This window comes from Thalassophryne amazonica, chromosome 5 (genome assembly GCF_902500255.1).
Source record: "Thalassophryne amazonica chromosome 5, fThaAma1.1, whole genome shotgun sequence".
Classification (NCBI taxonomy): Eukaryota; Metazoa; Chordata; class Actinopteri; order Batrachoidiformes; family Batrachoididae; genus Thalassophryne; species Thalassophryne amazonica.
The window spans coordinates 82,882,650-82,903,789 of record NC_047107.1 but is presented as its reverse complement, the minus strand read 5'-3'; the positions used below and the strand labels follow the sequence as shown (position 1 = coordinate 82,903,789).

The window sequence follows — 21,140 nt, the reverse complement described above, 5'->3', positions numbered from 1 at the left end:
GTTGGAGTCTTACTGATTGTGTGGGGTGGACTGGTGTCTTTATGCAGCTAACGACCTCAAATAGGTGCTTCTAATTTGGAATAATAAGTGGAGTGGAGATGGACTTTTAGTGGCGAACTAACAGGTCTTTGAGGGCCAGAATTTTGCTGATTGGCAGGTGTTGAAATACTTATTTGCAGCAGTAACATGCAAATAAATTATATATATATATATATATATAAAAATCATACATTGTGATTTCCGGATTTTTTTTTTTTTTTTATGTCTCTCACAGCAGACAAGCACTTAAGATGAAAAATTCAGACCCCTCCATGATTTCTAAGTGGGAGAACTTGCAAAATCGCAGGGTGTTCAAAATTATTTTCCTCACTGTACATTTTTAATTTAGAATGAGAATTTATTTTTCATTTCTTTTACATAAAATCATCACAACTAATAAGGAAAGTTTTTAAACAAGAGTTTAGTTCATCAAATGTTACTCTTAATAGAAAAACAAATGTCCATATAACTCTGCCTTTTATAAATTTTATTGCATTACCTATTAATATAAGAAATTACTATTTTCAATGACACTATTATACTTGGGACTGGCCAGATCCACACCAGTCCCTGCCATTCTTTTGTCCAGATGATCCAGAACAGGTTGGGTGGTTCTGATTATTACTCCCAGAAGACATTATGAGGCAGATTTAGGAAAAAGTATATCAAGAAAATTGTTCATGAATGTCACAAGAAAAACAGATTACTGCTGTTCCAAAACAGTCCTTTATTTGCTAATAAATAAGTCAGAAAAAAAACTAGTATCATTCAATTGGGGAAAACTCAAGTTCACACTGCATTTAGAAATATTTCAGCCCCTTTCAAATTTTTCATCATTTGTGATGATGCAGCATAATGCCACTTGTTTTGTTTTACACATCAAGTAACACTCAGCATCCAAGAACCATAAAGTGAAAGCAAGACTTTCAAAAAAAAAATGTTGCACTTATTAAAAATAAAAACCTGTCACACAGACGTTTTCTTTACTGTGTGACACTTAAAGTGTAGCTCTGGTGCATCCCACTCTATATTCATTATTTCTAGTTTGGAAATCACTTGTGGTAAACTCCAGGGATTGGACCCAAGTAAAGGTACATAGGCATGGAAGGCCCCACATTTGTCAATTTATTGCAGAGCAAAAATTTAAATCACTAGTTTAGAGACTATCCATCCAATGTGGCAGGTTGAGTTTCTGGATGTTCTAGACAGAATGGCAGGGCATTCCCAAATCCAAGTGTGCAAAAGCTTGTTGAGTGGACTAAATCACTGCTAAAGATGCTTCAACAAAGGTCAGAGGGAAGAAAAATGAGGTTTTAACTGTCATTCACAGATGCAGAATCTTACTTGATGGGGGACAAAATTCAACTGCAAGTTAAGGTATGTATAAAAAGAGATGTGTCTTTTTTAAAAACATACCTTGCGCTATACTTAAATAAGAACAGAGATGTCATTCTCATTTTGCCATGACAATTAATCTCTGCAGAATTTTTAAGAAGAATGAGTGAATTTTTTAAATGGTGCATTAGAGAACATGGGCGTCGGGGCTGTTAACAAATTAAACTTCTATCATATCAATACAATGCTTCGGAAATTAATCTCTGCAGTCAATTATTCTACACAAGTCAAAGTGGTCACCCTGGAGCTCATTTCTTCAAAGCAAAATGTTACTATGCAATGTAATTCCAAGTCTGCAAGGGGCAGAGTAATAAACCCAGGCAACTGAGGGCCAGTTTGAGATGACGACAGATACAGCAGATGTGTGAACAGAAGAGTCTTTTGGTTTGAAATTAGTTCTTCAAGGCTTTCTTCCCTTCTTGCGCAGTGATTGTCCTTGTCCAGAAAAGGCAATGAATCTGTTCATGGCATCATCCTGGCAGGAAGTCAAAGAATTAAAGGCTGTTATAATTTGCAATCTACCATGAGACTTAAAAAGAAATTAAGGAAGTACATATGCTCAAAGTTTAATTAAATGACAAACAAAACCTCATTTAGGAAATGAAAAGTGCAGTAAATAATCTAACTGAAAGCCAACCAGTCAGTGTTGTATAAAGTACCGAAAATCACACTTAAGTAAAAGTACAGATACCCATTAAAAAAATGACTTTGGTAGAAGTTCAAGTAACCAATTGAAATGCTACTCAAGTAAAAGTCTTAAAGTATCTAGTATTTATTGTACTTAAGTATGACAAGTAATGTACAACTAAATGTACTCAAGTACAGAAAGTAAAAGTACAAGTAAATGTTAATCAAAAACGGACTGATTTTTTTTTTTTTTTAAGTTTATCTAGGCTTGTAAATGACTGGTAGTATTAGTTAAAATACTGAAAATTGTGCACATCACACAAAAACACTTCAGAAACAAAGTTTCAAAACCTAAACGAGAGTAGGCTACTCACTAGGTGTTCACAGGAAACAGTTATTTATTTCTATATGTATTTATTTTCATTGTTACATGGTTTTATCTTTTCTGTTGTGTTTTGTTTCATTAGGTTCTTTTTGTCTCTCTCTAAAATTGTATTGTAACATTATTAGTCTATTATTATTGTCTATTATGTAGACTATTATTGTTGTTGCTATAATATATGAATAAAAATACATTTAAAAAATTACAATTCGACAACAAACACGAATTAACACAAACGTGCTGATGTGAACAGCTTAATGCTACCTTTAACATTAAAAACGCCATAGACATGCTAATGCGTTAGCATCGGTCCAGTTTTTAAGTTATAAAATACATCTATCAACTGTTTCAGAAGACCATAACAGGTCGGTTTAACATAAAAATATTAAATATTGCTCACAGACATATGCTCTTCAGGGTTTTAGTGGGAAAAAAAAAAATCAGGATAAAGCAAAATAAAATACACGAATCATAGATCAAAGCACTGCTTAGATTGGTTCAAGGTTCAAAGCAAAGCCGTGCTGCTGAAAAGTTGAAATGCAGAGAAATGATCATTTTCCTGACAAACATCCCACAAGTGCGCAACTGCAAAAAAAGCCTACTGGACATGCCTCATGACAAATCGGCCTGACTTCGTTGCAGTCACTAGTAATCAGTGGTGTCTCTGGGTGAAAACACGAGTTTTTTTGTGTGTGTGTTTTTTTTTGTAACGAGTAACAGCATGGCGCATAGAAAATGTATCGGAGTAGAAGTATGCAATTAAGGTCGGAAATATATTGAAGTAAAAGTGAAAGTAAGCTGAATTAAAAAAACTCAAGTAAAGTACAAAGTCTCCCAAAACGTACTTAAGTACAGTACAGTAGTGAAGTATTTTTACTTCGTTACTATACAACACTGCAACTAGTTAATAAAACATCTCCAAAAATATGCCTCCCATTACTTACATCATCTGCAGTTTTCTTGGGCTGAGGCCTTGAGTTTCTGATGAAAGTGATCCTTCCAACTTTGAAGTCATAGTTTGGAATGCCCCTGTACAAGGACACAGATTCTTACACTCAGCAAATGCATCTACAGTAGACTGGTAACAAAATGTAGCCGTTCTTGTGATCGGGTAGACATCACTTCCGGCGAAGTGGCAAATCCAAAGGAGAGAATTCATACTCCCACATGTGTGGTTGGCTGTTCTGTGAAAACACGCTTGGGCTGTATGCAGTTCTATATTCTAAATCAAATACAGATCAACAATATACAATGTGAAAGAAGAAACTTCCATGAGATAACAGCAAAGCTGAACTCAGTTGACTTTTAGAATGTGACTGAATAATAGACGCTGAAGGAGCTATGGTGTTACAGATTTCCAACACCAGTTTATAGTTGGTATATTCAGACATTTTTGTTTCTGCAATCACACAGAGGTAAGTTTTTCATGGATGCCAGAACTTGTTTTGAGTATCTGCACATTAAAGATCATCTGTGAGATGTTCAAACCGCATGTCTGAGTTCACCTAATTGAACTCAAACATGTCAAATCAATGATGTGGAGAGACCTGAACATGTGTAATTTTAAATAATCAAGCCATGAGGTGTTAAAATAATCAGTTATTACATTACTTCATGTAGACTCATAAAATAGTGATTATCTTTTAACCTTTTAATGCCACTTGGCGCGATAGGTGCAGGGCTGGGTTCAATCCCTTTCTTTTTCCCGTCCAAACGATTCCCAGAGCCGGTGAAAGCCTGAACATCAGATGTTTAAAACAGATATTAAATCACAATCATACCAAACATCAGCGCAAATGACATGTAATATAATATTTACTCACTCGGAATCCTGTGTCCATGTCAGCGTAGCTGCTGTGATCTCCTTCCTCCTCCTGTTAAGAAAAGGTTTTGTTTTTTTTCCCCCAAAGTTGAGAACACAAAAAGATACAGGCTTTAGCTTTGAGCCTTACAGTCGGTTCTTCCTGATGCTGAGGTCGTCTTTCGGGTTCCTTGTAACCCAGTGGAGCATCAAAATCCACCTGTGAATCAGTCACTTCACATAACTAGAGTATAAAACAGTCACTGTGAGTAACTGTTTGCTATTTAGACGGTCTTACATTCATATCGCACTCAATGATTGACACAGCTCTGTCTGGTTTTGTCTCCATTACTCGCAGTTCATAGATCTGAAACAAATACAAAGCATTCAGACTTCAATAAAGAGACGGTAAGACAAAACAACCATATTCAAAAAGTAATTTGCATGAACTGATATTAAAGTCTTACTTTTTCATTATAGTTAATTGCAATGACATCCCCAGTTGTCAAGCAAGCGAAATTTCTCAAAGCATTTTCTAGTCTGTAAAAAAAAAAAAAAAAAAAATAGTTGTGTTAAATTATTTTACTATAAAATAAAGTCAACATGACATCAGTGATTGTTTGTACACGGCTTTGGGGTTTGTAATGTCGAGGAAATCTGGGCTCTGTGGCTGGAACTTAGAGTAGGTGGCCACCATCAGGTTAACACTTTCAACTTGGACCAAACCACCTTCTTCCAGCAGCAGATTCTGCATCATCTGCAAGGACAAATAAATAAATAAATACATACATAAATAAGTAGATCATCCTGTGTATTGTGTGGCATGGTTTATAGCAATGTACAAAAAAAAAAAAAAACACAACAAAAAGTTTCCCCACCCAGTGTGGCAAGTAGCAGATTCCCTCATCTGCCACAAACTCCAAAACCCCACAGTGGGTCATTCTGTCTGAGTTATTGTTGGTCAGCTTGAACAACATTGGATATGTGATGTTAAGCCTGCCTGTATAGGAGGGAAGGAGCCAACTTGTAAGAAGTGTGGAAATCATATTTGTTTTTTAGTATGAAGGGATGCTTTATTTAAGTCATACTTACTGAGCTGATCAAGTGCTGAAGGTGGCATCATTACTAAAAAAAAAAAAAAAAAAAAAAAAAAAAAAAAAAAAAAGGGGGGTTTATGAGACACATTCTCTCATAAGTTTCAATATCAGTTAAAACATTTCACCAGCCAATTAGACAAATATTCCAATACCAATAAATTAATATCAAATTATGTATTCATAAAAAGATATAGAAATTGCAAAGTAATAAAAAAAAAAAAAATCAAAATAGGCCAAATAAGTTTGTATAATTTAATGTGGGCTGCAAAATATATCAAAGTGCATATGAGTATATCAATCACTAGTTGCTTCCATAATCAACAGGAGACTTTAATAAAAGTGTTACAGGCATTCAAAAACTTGATCTGTCAGTTGTTCACACATTGGCAATAATAAACCTTTGTAATGTAAATTAGTATAAATGTCTTGGAGTAAAAATTGTACATAAAATTTTGTTATTGAATTCCAGCAAACAAAATACAATGGAAAATGTAAAAATAGATCACTGACAAGCAAACAAGTGACTCAAAACTAAAATAGAACAATCCCCTTCATTTTGTATCCCCCCCCAGTCAGAATGGATAAAGCACAGGAAACGCTAGATTAGACAGTTTGCCGCAATCAATGAAGAAATCATTTTGGTGCAACCTTTGGTCACAATGAAATACTGAACCCTGCTGCATTTCATAGCACACAGTTTGAGACCACCACTTCAGTTTTGTCAGTTTTCAGTATAGTGTAAAATTTCTGTCATCACAGGCAAAGCAGTATTTTTTTTTTTCCTGACATTTTTAATAACAGCACAACACATTGGACAATCACAGGCTATTTTACAAAATCTTATGCTAACAAAAGATATTTTGATGCCTTTCATTGGCTCATTTGTACCACATGGTTCATTAAAAATGTAAAACAAATAGCCTGTACATGGTAGAGGTCCAGGAGTGTATTGGGCCCACTGTGCATGTGCAAACAGCAAAATCATGCCTAACTTCTAGAACAACCATCACTTTAGAATTGGTTGACAACCATCATTTTAGAAATGGTTAATCATCAACAACACTTCTATGAAGTTTTGTGTGTGTGATAAATGAATGAGGTTTGTCACTTGATAGCCAATTTACTTAAAGAGAAATAAATCTCACTTTGGATTTTTCTTGGAACAGGAAGGTTTGGAATTATCTGATTTACTTGGCACAGTGATAAATGTAGGAAAACAACCAAACATGTTTATTAATAGTCTAGACTGCCTACGGTGTTTAAAGAACTTTACAATTGTGCCTCATATTCACCCATTCACGCAGACACACTCTGATGTCAGGGTGCTGCCATGCAAGGTGCTCACTACACACCGGGAGCAACTAGAAGATTAAGGATGTTGCCCAAGAGCCCTTAGTGATTTTCTGGTCTGGCTGGGTTTTGAACCGAGGATCCTCTGGTCTGAAGCCCAATGCTTAACCAGTAGACCATCACCTCCCCATCTCTCTTCATGATGACATCATAAAGACATCGTCTCCACACACAATTGTTGGTAATTCAGCCATCTGACTCCAAACTGCACTAAGATTTCTCTGTGCTGTAATTTGGTGTTTCCACTCGGACATCTTACTTTTGCCTCCTTTCTCCACATCAGAGCGGTCATTGGGACCTGCCAGCATGGACACTGAGTAGCATCGGTACTGAGTGGAGAAACGGTTTGGAAAACCTCGTGTCATCGGGTGGTCGAACACTTGGAATGAAAACTGCAAAACAAACAAGGTCTTGTGAATAAACCATGTTACGTTTTCTTGCAAAAAGCCTGTTCTTCACTTTGTCATCCATTGAGCACTAGTTAATCATGGGAGGGCATCTTTTTTTATACTGAGAAGACCCTTTTTATTGCCATTGTACATATGTATACATTGTGTCCTCTGCAAACTACAGTTAGACACAATCCAACCACTGGTGCTACTGCTGTGTTTTTGGTACCCTCTTACTAACTCAGCTAGCATCACAACAGTTGCCCAACATTCACTTACACTCACAGTTACCCACTGAAAATGTGTGGCGCATTTTGAAGCGTTAAATACGACAGAGATCCCGGACTGTTGAACAACTGAAGTCGTACATCAAGCAAGAATGGGAAAGAATTCCACCTACAAAGCTTCAACAATTAGTGTCCTCAGTTCCAAAACGCTTATTGAGTGTTGTTAGAAGGAAAGGTGATGTAACACAGTGGTAAACATACCACTGTCCCAGCTTTTTTGAAACATGTTGCAGGCATCCATTTCAAAATGAGCAAATATTTGCACAAAAACAATAAAGTTTATCAGTTTGAACATTAAATATCTGGTCTTTGTGGTCTTTTCAACTGAATATAGGTTGAAGGGGATTTGCAAATCATTGTATTCTGTTTTTAAATTACATTTTACACAACGTCCCAACTTCAGCTTCACTGACTTCATTGGGTTATTGGAAATATTCAGTTATTGTTCCAATAGCAAAGAGTGGCGCCCCCAAAGTACTTAATGATTTCAGGCCTGTAGCTTTGACTTCTTTAGTGATGAAGACTTTTGAGAAGATTATCAGGTTGGAAATTTTGTTGCATGTTGAACAACAGCTTGACCCACTGCAGTTTGCATACAGAACTGGCAGAGGTGTCAAGGATGCAGTGGTAACATTATTCCACTTTTTGTTTAGGCATTTGGAGGGGCAGAAGAAACATGCCAGACTCTTATTTATAGACTTTTCCTCAGCATTCAATACCATCTAACCCTTTCTGTTTGCTGATAAGCTCCTCCATCAATTTAAACTTGATAACTGACTTTTTAACTCACAGGTCACAGTGTGTGAGAGTTAACGGTGTTTATTCTCATGTACTCTCTTCTTCTACTGGCTCTCCTCAGAGTTGTTGCTTGTCACCCCTGCTCTTTATTTTGCACACTAATGAGTGCCGTAGCAGTGTCAGTAACAGACACATCTTAAAGTTTGCTGATGATACAGTTATTGTTAGTCTTCTTCAGGGAGATGAGCAGGACCATGGGCCTGCTGTTGATGACTTTGTCTCTTGGTGTGAGGAGTCTTTTCTGGAGATGAATGTGTCAAAAACTAAAGATATGATTATTGATTTTAGGAAGTCTACCTCTTTTCCATCACCAACTGTTATTAAAGATGCTGATGTTGAGATGGTGGAGAGCTACAAATATTTGGGTGTGGTCTTTGATAATAAACTTTGCTTTGATCCTCATGTTGATGTTATCTCCAAAAAGGGTCAGCAAAGATTGCTCTTTTTGAGTAAGATGAGAACCTTCCAGATTTCTTCTGAGATGATGACTCGCTTTTATAGAAGTTTTATTGAATTGGTTTTGACTTTTTGTGTTGTTGCTTGGTTTGGAAATTTGAATTGTTCCAATAAGAGTCGTCTTGGCAGTCTTGTCAAAACTGCTGGAAAAATCTCAGGAAGTCAGCAGGCCGGGGTAATGTCTATTTATAACAGACAGGTTCTGAGAAAGGCTAATGCTATTCTGGATTGTCCTAATCACCCACTGAAACAAGAGTTTGAGCTTCTGCCCTCAGGCCATCGTTTTCAGGCTCCTATGAGGAGGACTAAAAGATTTCAGGTCTCGTTTATCCCAGTGCAATTTCATTACTTAATGGCAATTAGCCTTTGATGTTCTTGTTTATTTTGCACTACTATTGCTTATTTGCACATCCACACATTGCACTTTTGCAATACTTTGTTTTGGCATGGATTCTGGATTGAATATTTGACATTGTATGGGTATTGTTTTTATTATGTTTGATTTTAGACTTTTAATTGGGTCTTATTTTCACTGTTAATATTGTTATCTTTGTGTACCTTGTCTTTTGTGTGCTCCTGCTGCAACACTAATTTCCCTTTACGGGACAATAAAGAAATTCTGATTCTGATTCTAGGTGTAAAGTTTTTATCCCCTTGGCATGTATGTTTACTTCAAGCTCTGACCCACTGCAGAGTGTGAGACAATGTGTCATAAGTGACAGAGTGAGCCAACAGTCCCAGAATGTATCCCAATCATGTGCAAGATTTTTTTTCGTACTCACAGTATATGACTTAAAGTCATATACTATAATTACGAAAAAAATCTTACAAATAGCGATTGTACAAGGCAGTTGAGGAAAATTTACACCCAACCAAATTTATTACTTAGAAAATGTCAAGTGCTTCTACGATGTTAGGTGTATGTTGTTCAGGTCAATGATCCTTCCGCAGGTTCACCTACGGAAACCTTGTTACGACTTTTACTTCCTCTAGATAGTCAAGTTTGATCGTCTTCTCGACGCTCGATATATTGCTCCCCTCCCTGGTTCAAGACTTCTGTTGCTGTTATAAATAAGACCTGAGTTGCTGCAATAACTCACTGTGTAGATTGTTATCAGTTCTTAAAAGATCAAATGTGAGTGAAATGATTGTTAATTTGTCAGTACCATCTTTTGGTGAATTGATGCTAAAGCATGTGTACTACAGTTTTAAATCCAGACTGTTAAAGAGTAAAAATTAATTTGTAGAAAGGGTTGTTAATTCCAATGTGCCGGATCACTCCAGTTTATGGAAATTTTGGTATGAGATTTTATGTGTATCATATTTATATTGCAGCTTTTTAAATGTTTTAAATACAAATGTATGGTGTTGGTCTTTTATTGTTGTTGACCTCCTGAGGTGCCAGTGACCTCACAGGGTTTGTTTTAAATGGCAAGACTGCTGTCTTTTTGTGATCTTTTATTTCTTAGTATATACACATACATGTTGATTATTTAACTTTATTCTTATTTTATTAGTTCTACGAACCCTGTGTTTGAAATTGACTAACTGATAAAATGCGCATATGACAGTCTTCATAACCATAGATAATTACATATCTTTTGGAAGCAGAGAAAGTGTTAAGATCGTTACTTCAAAGGGTAATTTCGGTCTTATGCGAACAGAGAAAACAAAAGGAACGAAGCCTCATAATCACGTGACCTACAATGACCAATCAGAAGCGCTACATACTAGTACGAATAGTACTGCCTTGATCAAAAACGTTGCGCCTGACATTATGTTGTCCTGCTAGCTGAGTAGCAGAACAATTTCAATCGTAATAATAATGAAGAAAAAAAAAATTTAGTCCGTAAGGATAGTCCAGCAGCGTCAGCGTCCGGTAGCGTAGTTAACTGGTTAGTACTCACCATTTCGACAATTTACCTCTGTCGCATTCAAACAACCTTGAATAAAATGTTTATAATGCTTTAAAAGTAGCCAAGCTGCTGTTGTTCTTGCCTCTTCCGCGGATAGATGACGCGAAATGTTCTTCTTCGTGTTCGTATTGAGGTTAGCAAACCATCTTAAAGGTGCATTATCGCCCCCTATTGGCTGGAGTATTATTGAACGGTTGTGTCTGGGGAGTTTCCGATTATTGCACACTACTTTGATCCTGCCGCACGGTCACTTTAAATTTTCACTTTTCAGTTTTCACTGTCACTTTAAACTCACAAAGGACTTATTGAGACACTTATTCGGTAAAAGAAAAAAATTGTGAAGTAGTTATTCAGACACGTATTCAGCAAAAAACATATATATATATATATATATATATATATATATATATATATATATATATATATATATAAAAATAATGACATCCAACGGATCCACAGAGATGTACAATATAGGAAATCAGACTGAAATGGCAAATATCTGCCTATTTCTGTACAGTCTAGTCCAGACACTTATTCGGCTGAAAAAAAATGTGTTAAATTTTTGGTCAAAATGGCATTCATTTGTTCAAATGACATGAGTAGTATAGGTTTTGACTGAAAAAAAATTGCGTTACAACTGGAAATCAGGCTGAAATTGTGAATATCTGTCTGCATAGGTCATCCAGTCTAGATAGTTATTCGGCTGAAAAAAAAAAACGTTTCGTCCAGTCTCGATACTAATTCGGCTGAAAAAAAAATTGTTTATTTTTTTGTTCAGAATGGGGTTCATTTGGTCAAATGACATGAGTAATATGGGTTTTGACTGAAAAAAAAAATGGGTTACAATCAGAAATTGAGCCAAAATTGCGAACATCTGCCTATGTCCAGTCCAGTCCAGATCAGCCGAAAAAAAAAACTGTTAAATGTTTGGTCAGAATGGTGTTCATTTGGTGCAATGACATGAGACATATAGATTTTGACTGGAAAAAAATGGGTTACAATCGAAAAACAAGCTGAAATTGTGTCCAGTGCAGTCCAGATAGATATTTGCAATTTCTTCCCCATTTCCAATTGTACCACAATTTTTTCAGTCAAATCTTATATTACTCATGTGACCAAAAAAGAAACCACCACCACCACAACAACAACAACAACAAATCAGTCGAATAAGTGTCTGGACTGGACAGAAATTCAGATATTCGCAATTTCAGCCCGATTTTTAGTTATATTGCAATCATGTCAATGGAACAAATTAATGCCATTCTGACCAAAAAAATGAACAACAGTTGAATAAGTGTCTAGACAGAATTTCTGGCATAATGTCCTGCTTTCCAATTGTAATGCAGTTTATTTTTTCAGTCAAAACCTATGTCATTGGACCAATTGAATGCCATTCTGGGAAAAAAAAAAAAAAAAAGTCCCTTCGGCTGCTCCCTTGTTTACACTTGGGGTTGTCACAGAAAATCCACATGTTGAATTGGCACAGGTTTAACGCCGGCTGCCCTTCCTGACGCAAATTGCTATATTATCCATCTCTGTGGATCCATTGGATGTCACTCATACAAAAAAAGTCAAATAAGTGTCTGAATAAGTAACTGGTAACTGAATAAGTGTCTGGACAGATATTCAGATATTTGCAATTTCAGCCCGGTTTACAGTTGTACCCCACTTTTTTCAGTCAAAACCTATATTAATCATCTCACTGGACCAAAAGAATGCCATTCTGACCAAAAAAAAAAAAAGAATTTCCAAACAAATAAGTGTCTGGACAGATATTCAGACAGATATTTGCAATTTCAGGCTGATTTCCTCTATTATGCGTCTCTGTGGATCTACTGGATGTTATTCATACCAAAAAATAAATAAATTGCTGTATAAGTTTTTAAAATTATTATTACAACCCCAATTCCAATGAAGTTAGGACGTTGTGTAAAATGTAAATAAAAACAGAATGATTTGCAAATCCTCTTCAATCTATATTCAATTGAATACACCACAAAGACAAAATATTTAATGATATTTAATGATAAACTTTAATGTTTTTGTGCAAATATTTACTCATTTTGAAATGGATGCCTGCAACACGTTTCAAAAAAGCTGGGACAGTGGTATGTTTACCACTGTGTTACAGCACCTTTCTTTTCTAACAACACTCAATAAGCGTTTGGGAACTGAGGAGGCCTGTTGTTGTTGAAGCTTTGTCGGTGGAATTCTTTCCCATTCTTGCTTGATGTACGACTTCAGTTATTCAACAGTCTCAGTTGTCATATTTTGCGCTTCACAAAGGACGTTGCTTGGATGGCAGCATGTGTTGCTCCAAAACCTGGATGTACCTTCCAGCATTGATGGTACCATCATAGATGTGTAAGTTGCCCATGCCTTGGGCACTAACGCACTCCCATACCATCACAGATACTGGCTTTTGAACTTTGCGCTGGTAACAATCTGGATGGTCTTTTTCCTCTTTTTTGTCCATAGGACATGACGTCCATGATTTCCCAAAACAATCTGAAATGTGGACTCATCAGACACTTTTCCACTTTGCCAAGAGAAGGCAGCTGTGTTTCTGGATGTTGTTGATGTATGGCTTTTGCTTTGTATTGTAGAGTTTTAACTTGCACTTGTAAATGTAGCGATGAACTGTGTTAACTGACAATGGTTTTCTGAAGTGTTCCTGAGCCCAAGCGGGAAGATCCTTTACACGATGTCGGTTTTTAATGCAGTGCCGCCTGAGGGATCAAAGGTCATGGACATTCAATGTTGGTTTTCGACCTCCAGATTCTCTGAATCTTCTGATTATATTATGGACTGTAGATGATGGAATCCCCAAATTCCTTGCAATTGAACATTGAGAAACATTTTTCTTAAACTGTTGGACTATTTTTCACTCAGTTGTTCACAAAGCAGTGATCCTCACCCCATCTTTGCTTGTGAACAGCTGAGTGTTTTGGGGATGCTCCTTTTATACCCAATCATGACACTCACCTGTTTCCAATTAGGTGTTCTTTGAGCATTCAACTTTCCCAGTCTTTTGTTGCCCCGTGCCAACTTTTTTGAAATGTGTTGCAGGCATCCAATTCAAAATGAGCAAATATTTCCACCAAAACAAAACAGTCTATCAGTTTGAACATTAAATATCTTGTCTTTGTGGTGTATTCAATTGAATATAGGTTGAAGAGGATTTGCAAATCATTGTATTCTGTTTTTGTTTACATTTTACGCAATGTCCCAACTTGATTGGAATTGGAGTTGTATAAATGTTGCCACTGTGTTGAACAAGATCATTGAGTTATGCTTGTTTTTGTTGATCAAATCAGAGTAATAAGTCTGCTTTGCAGCCAGCAGTGCATGCTTATAGTCTAAGATAGCATCACGCCACGCAAGGTGGAATACTTCTAATTTTGAACTATGCCATTTGTTCTAGACCTCTTGCCTTATGATTGAGGTCACCCAAGTAGTAGTCATTGAACCAAGGTGACTGTGTTTTAGGGGGGCATGGTTTTAACAAAGGTGGCGCAATCATGTTGAGTGTAGTTTTGAGCACTGAGTTTAAACTATCCACAAGACTGTCTACTGATTGGGCATTTTCCAAACGTGAAGCTCAGGTATCAGGCAGTCTAGCTTCAAGTTCGTAATTGAGTTGATGCATCGCCGTAGTGATAAATAAGGTTGTTGTTCCACTAAACACGGCAGCGAAACTGTAAACTTAATAAGTGAGTGATCAGATACCACCGAAGCAAGAAGCATATCAATATTTGTGACAGCAATGCCACGTGTGGGAACCAAATCGCGGGTATTCATTCAATCCATTCAGGACTCGACCCACTAATATGCGTCGAGTCCTGAATGCATTGCTGAAATCCTAACGCATCCACAATTTCCATAAATGATTTGCAGAGGGGATCAAAAGGCTTATTCATATGAATGTTAAAGTCACCAATAATAAGAATGTTTTCTATACTCATTGACAAGTTAGAGATGAACGCACCAAATTCATCTAATAATTCAGAGTATGGGCCAGGGGGCCTATATACAGTGACAAAGTAATACGGCTGATTTATATTCTTCTGACCTTGGCAATATGTAGCATCGTGGGCAGAGCGGAGAATCAGATGCTCAAACGAGTTATATTTGTGACCCCTAACAGCTAATAAGCTAAACCTAGATTTAGAAATAAGAGAAACACCCCTGCATTGCTATGCATCACGAGGGACATGACTAAATGCATATGCTGGTGGGCAGGCCTCATTTAAGGGGAGGACAACTGTAGGTTTAAGCCAGGTTTCACATAACCCAATCATATCTAAGTGATGACCCATTGTTAGCTCATTAATCAACAATGATTTTGAGGACAGTGAGCTGATGTTACTCCCCCTTGAACTGCCACCTTATCGTGGTGGGGGAATTTGTGTACCCGGATGATCCTAGGAGCTATGTTGTCAGGGGCTGTGTGCCCCTGGTAGGGTCTCCTAAGGCAAACAGGTCCGAGGTGCTGGGTCAGACTAAGGGCAGTTCAGAAGCTCCCATGACCAGTATAAAATCAAGGACAAAGACGTCGCCCGGTATGGCGGAGCCAGGCCTGGGGTTGGGGCTCGCGCGTGAGTGCCTGGTGGTCGGGCCTTAGCCCACGGGGCCCGGCTGGGCTCAGCCCAAAAAAGCGATGTGGGTCTGACCTCCTGTGGGTTCAACACCTGCAGAGGGGGCCATGAGGGTCGGGTGCAGAGAGGATTGTGGCAGTCGAAATCAGGTGGCCCGGCGGCCCGGTCCACGCTCACAGACCCTGGCTGTTGGGACGTGGAACGTCACGTCGCTGGGGGAAAAGGAGCCTGAGGTTGTGCGGGAGGTTGAAAGATACCGACTAGAGACAGTCGGGCTCACCTCCACGCACAGCTTGGGCTCCGGTACCCAACTCCTGGAGAGGGTTCTGGACGCTCTTACTTTTCTGGCGTTGCCCACGGGGAGAGGCAGAGAACTGGGGTAACATTGCTTACTGCTCCCCAGCTCAGTCGCCATGTGTTGGAATTCACCCCGGTGAACGAGAGGGTCGCGTCCCTACACCTTCGGGTCGGGGACAGATCTCTCACTGTTGTCTCGACCTACAGGCCGAGTGGCAGTGCAGAGTACCCGACCTTTTTCGACTCCCTGGGAGGGGTACTAGATAGTGCTCCGACTGGGGACTCCATTGTTCTCCTGGGGGATTTCAATGCCCATGTGAGCGGAAACAGTGAGACCTGGAGGGGGTGATCGGGAAGCATAACCTCCCCGATCTGAACCCGAGTGGTGTTCAGTTGTTGGACTTCTCTGCTTGTCACAGTTTGTCCGTCACAAACACCATGTTCGAGCACAAGCATGTCCATAAGTGCACGTGGCACCAGGACACCCTGAGCCGGAGGTCGATGATCAACTTTGTAGTTGTATCATCTAACCTTCGGCCACGTGTCTCGGACACTCAGGTGAAGAGAGGGGCTGAGCTGTCGACTGATCACCACCTGGTGGTGAGCTGGATCTGCTGGGAGGGGAGGAAGCTGGTCAGACCTGGCAGGCCCAAACGTATCGTGAGGGTCTGCTGGGTACGACTGGTGGAACCCTATGTCAGTGAGGTCTTCAACTCCCACCTCTGGGAGAGCTTCTCCCAGATCCCGGGGGAGGTTGGAGACATGAAGTCCGAGTGGACCATGTTCTCCACCTCCATTGTTGATACGGCTGCTCGTAGCTGTGGTCGCAAGGTCTCTGGTGCCTGTCTCGGCGGCAGTCCCTGAACCCGGTGGTGGATGCCAGAAGTAAGGGATGCCATCAAGCTGAAGAAGGAGTCTTACTTGTCTTTGTTGGTAAGGGGGACCCCGGAGGCAGCTGACAGGCCAAGGCCTCGGTGAACCCCATCCTGACCAGGTCCGCATAATCACGTGTACACCTCATCAAAAGTCTATAATTGTATATTGCATCACAGCAGTATCAAGAGTATCATAGCACAATATTGAAAAGATAGGTCACAATATCTCTAATAATCCTGCAGTTAAACAGGTGATCAAAGACAAAATGTATCTGCTTGATCACTTTAGACCACTCGGCTGATACAAAGTACAACATACTGGTGAGTGAATGGCGATTTTCCCATATAAAGTAGGTCAAGGCTACAAACATGCGTCGTTGCAAGTACTGTAATGAACATCCCATAGCTTGTTCACAAAGTAAGAATAAGAACTTTATTAATCCCGTAGTTGTTGAGCAAATGACATTTTCCCCAAAAAGAAAGTCACCAATCTTCCATAAGCCTCTGGCCCATCTCACAATGTACCACTGACATCAAACTGATGAACAGACAGACACATGAGAAGTCAGCAACACCCCTTCAACTGTCAACTGAGGGATAACAACAACAAACACGACCAGAGGCACACTTTTAATCAGTCTTATAAAGACCAAATTTCACACACATACAGTAACCAACAGCAATACACCAACACGATAAAAATCATTCCAGGGTTCCAAATGTGATATTCATAGTCCACAAAAAACTGTACAATTCAAACACAGGGTGAATAATATATTGAACAAAAATTGTGTGTTCAGCATTACACTTTGAAAGGACATTTAAAATAGTGAGCAGAGACAGCAAAAAAGATGAAGAAGGCACTTCTGCTGGTCTGTCCATCAACTGAATTTCTCTGGCTGCAAGTTCTGTCGTTATTGCCTCCTTCACTGACGCTGGCTTTCATAAAGGAGGCCAGCTGTTAGCCACGTCCTGGTGCACAGCTTCAGGAAGCCACTGGCAGTATGCAGACAACATGACTTCAGGAAGAAAGACAAAAATATGTTCAGTTACATCACAAGTTCATTAAAATCCAAACTCAGAAAACTCATTAAGTATATTCAATTCTCACATTTGTCATCAGTCTTCCAGACAGAGAGGAGAGCGTCTCTACAGTCAACCTTCTTTGACACCAGCTCTTCCAGTACAGCCTCTGTCCTGGGCTGCAGCCTGCAGCAGGGGAAAGGAAACGCGCGCGCGCGCGCACACACACACACACACACACACACACACACACACACACACACACACACACACACACACACACACACACACACACACACACACACACACACACACACACACACACACACACACACACACACACACACACACACACACACACACACACACACAAAAAGAACAAATAAAAGTCATTCCCTGAAGTCTGTCAACATGTTCTAATGTTCCAAAAAGTGGACGAGGCTTGTGTGTGTGTGAGAGTATTAGATTACTTTGCCCATGTTTTCAGCATGATGGAAGGATTTGAGAGAAGGTTGTGTCTGTGTTTCTTTAGTTTAGGACACACCTGAAGAATCAGACAAAAACAACAGACTACAGATTAGGTTTTAAATCTGTGCGCATCTTTTCTAGAAACTATGATGAACACTGGGGCTTGAACATAATGCACACAGACGAGGGATATTATCACGCCACAAGGACCGATACCGGGCCTGCACATAGACCAGAATGTCAGGATTCATTTGGGTCCATCAGCAGGTGGTCAAGTCTGTTTAGGTTTCACCAGAATTGTTCTAAGATTTATGCACAAACTGAACTCTGCAGCAGATGAAAAAAGAAGCGAGAGTTCATGTTCATGCTACAGTACCTGTCCCTCGAGCAGAAACCGTGCAAACAGTTTGTAGCGCTCCAGGCCATCTGGATACTCCATTTCCACTGCGGGCAGTTGCCAAGCTACACGGACTGCAGCAAAGACGAACATAGCAACAATTCAATGCAATCCAACACGGCCTTCAGCCAGAAAGGCAGCCACAATGTTAAAAGTATACACAACTTACAGAAGGTGCTTGAACGGTGACATCTGATGGTCCCTGTGGAGGAACAGAGCCATGGCGGCGGCACCTCCAAAGGAGAACTGAAATGACAGTACTGGGGCAGAAGCTCTGGCACCCACTCTGCTTCAACTGCTGACACACCTGACAGACAGAAAAGACACATTTTCATCTATTGTTCAACATCAATTTGCTGGTATAAATTGAATGATGACAGCAACAACAAATGACTCAAGAAAATATGGTGGACTGATTGGACTAACAGTAATTACAGGGCATAAACAATGAGAAAAACAAGTACAAAAACATATTGTTTAATTGCAAAGACATTAACTAATCTCCATGTAGTACAGAAACAAGTAAGAACAGAGAAGATCAGCAGCCATCTGTGAAAATTCCCATTTATGATTGTTTGATGTACATAACCAAACATAAAAGTATTTACTATTATAGGACATCTAAACAGACCCTTCTCGTTTCATTGGTGCATTGTGAAAGTCATTATTTGTCTCATTGGATGAGTGGCATCACTACCATGCACTTTGGAAGTTTTTATTGTGTATTGTTCTATCCATTTCACAACTATTGCATGACTCCATTCACCTTTCGTGAAAATGCTTCCATGATACGAGGAAACTAAATCAAGGAGTAAATATCTACTTTGAACAAAGAATTGCATCACACCACAACAAATTTAATTATTCCATAATTTCAATTGATTTCATTTACCGTAATTTCCGGACTATACGTAAGCTGCTACTGTTTTCTCACGCTTTGAACACAGCGGCTTTCACAATGATGCAGCTAATTTATGGATTTTTACAGGCTTTTTCATAAGTCAAAATACATCAATTGATGCTGTCAAATGATTTCCTGAAAGCTGTGCTCCACATGCGGTGTAAATTCATACACAGTGTAAATATAAGGTCTTACCTGTTCATTTTAGTGAAGAAAAGTCCCTCTCTTTGTGCCAGAGTTGCACCGTCAGATCAGCGGAGCGGAGCCTTCTCCCCCCACCCTTCCAAACAAGTTCTCTGTCTTGGCGCAACAAGTCGAAAAAGTCACATCGCTTCATTAACGTCTCATTTACAACAGTCTCCATACGATACTGGCTGCATGTGATGAAACCTCAAGAAAAGTTCAAATTACTCAGTTCTCTGTGTAGAGCAGAGACACCATGCATGCGATGGGTGACGTGCGCGTCAATATTTACGTGTAACACTTCAGGGGAAAAAGCATTTACGGTATGTATTTACTGTAATTAAAAGTTAAAAAATCTTTCTGTGTAAATATCTCATATTACAATGTGGAGACCCGCGGCTTATAGACAAGAGTGGCTTATTTATGTACAATTTCTTTTTTCTTTTTAAAATTGGTGGGTGTGGATAATATTCAGGTGCGCTCTATAGTCTGGAAATTATGGTATATGGCGCCAAATCACAACAAAGTTGCCTCAAGGTGCTTCACACAAGTAAGGTCTAACTTTACCAACCCCTAGAGCAAGCACACAGGGGACAGCGGTAAGGAAAAACTTTCTAGGATGATTTGAAGAAGAAACCTCAAGCAGACCAGAATCAAAGGGGCGACCCTATGCTTGGGCCATGCTACAGACACAATTTACAAAACAAATATACAGGAAATTTTGGAAGTCCACAGTGGTGCACAGGATGGGAGGCCTGCAGAAGAAGATGGATCATGCCTAAATTGCATCATAGCCCATGTATCCTGACAAGTCGTCTACTGTTTTATAAGGGAAAGACGCACACCCCTAATAATTATATGATCATTAAACCATTTAGGTCTCTGCACTGAACAGAAATGTTCATGTGTGCATACCATCGGCCTTATGTGGGGTTTCACAGACTTTTTTTTTACCTCTCATGTACATCTTGGTCGTCTCCATGATCTCCTGGTACACAACAAACTCTGGCAGGCTTTTAGACAGTGCAGAAGCGGGATGAATAAACACCAGATCGTCCATAAGTGGGGTCTATAAACAAAAACAAAGTTAACAAGATGAAGATTTAAACTACATTTGGGATTCATCAGAGAGACTTGCCTTGTAGCCATTCTTCCATTTTGGATCTAGTATGTCTTCTTCCTGGACACGCCTTGCGAGGTGGTCACCTAATCCGGCCAACACAATCTGCCGCAAGCAAATCACCTGACTCTCTGTTGGCGGAGTCATCTTGGGATCCATGAATACTCCCACCTCTGGACACACTGCATTCACTGGCACCAGAAAGCACAAAATGAAATTCTCTCGTTTTTCTTGCACTTTGTGTGTTGGGCTTTCTGTGCACACTTTGTGTACCTGCATTAGTAAGTTGTCCTCTGAGCCGCCTTATTTCCACCATGGCCTTATACCGGAGGCCATTCTCCTGACAAAATTTAGGCGTACAACCAACAAATTCACAAGCTCCAACAGCACCTGTAGTCAGACAACATACACCAAATATACTTAAAATAAAGAAGATATCATTTTTGTCCATTTTTAAAATTCAGTCAAATCCTACCCCTTTCTACCTGTATAGTGTCAACTTTTTATACACTAGCTCCAATCTGAATAAACCAAAAAATAAACAATAAAAATAACTAGAGCTCATAGAGTGCAAACTCCCGCCAACACTAGTTTCCAGTTCCAGAAATATTTACCTTTGAATATATTTTCAAATGGATTGCATTTCTATAGCACTTTTCCATCTGCATCAGACGCTCAAAGCGGTTTACAATAATGCCTCACATTCACCCTGATGCGAGGGGGCTGCCATACAAGGTACTC

The 21,140-nt window shown here is 39.2% G+C and overlaps 2 protein-coding genes across 4 annotated transcripts in view; both read right to left on the bottom strand.

Annotated features, from left to right (window-relative positions):
* Window positions 1–746: 746 nt before the first annotated feature.
* Window positions 747–10,669, bottom strand: ufd1l (ubiquitin recognition factor in ER associated degradation 1). The gene is made up of 12 exons (XM_034170708.1): window positions 10,529–10,669; window positions 6,951–7,083; window positions 5,337–5,369; window positions 5,123–5,244; window positions 4,871–5,001; window positions 4,712–4,784; window positions 4,543–4,611; window positions 4,396–4,464; window positions 4,267–4,317; window positions 4,092–4,180; window positions 3,388–3,472; window positions 747–1,909 (listed from the first exon to the last, which is right to left on the bottom strand). Exons 1-12 carry the CDS (start codon window positions 10,529–10,531, stop codon window positions 1,835–1,837), a joined length of 933 nt encoding a protein of 310 aa, XP_034026599.1. The 5' UTR covers window positions 10,532–10,669; the 3' UTR covers window positions 747–1,834.
* Window positions 10,670–16,924: 6,255 nt separating this feature from the next.
* dhx37 (DEAH (Asp-Glu-Ala-His) box polypeptide 37) overlaps window positions 16,925–21,140 on the bottom strand; it is a 43,702-nt gene continuing 39,486 nt past the window's right edge. For all 3 annotated transcript variants that reach the window (XM_034170704.1, XM_034170706.1, XM_034170705.1), the window contains exons 20-27: window positions 20,673–20,789; window positions 20,418–20,590; window positions 20,234–20,348; window positions 18,365–18,502; window positions 18,175–18,269; window positions 17,801–17,874; window positions 17,419–17,516; window positions 16,925–17,326 (exon numbers count right to left, since the gene is read on the bottom strand). In XM_034170704.1, the coding sequence (XP_034026595.1) occupies window positions 17,250–17,326; window positions 17,419–17,516; window positions 17,801–17,874; window positions 18,175–18,269; window positions 18,365–18,502; window positions 20,234–20,348; window positions 20,418–20,590; window positions 20,673–20,789 (887 nt within the window). In that variant the 3' untranslated portion in view covers window positions 16,925–17,249. The remainder of the gene's footprint in view (window positions 17,327–17,418; window positions 17,517–17,800; window positions 17,875–18,174; window positions 18,270–18,364; window positions 18,503–20,233; window positions 20,349–20,417; window positions 20,591–20,672; window positions 20,790–21,140) is intronic.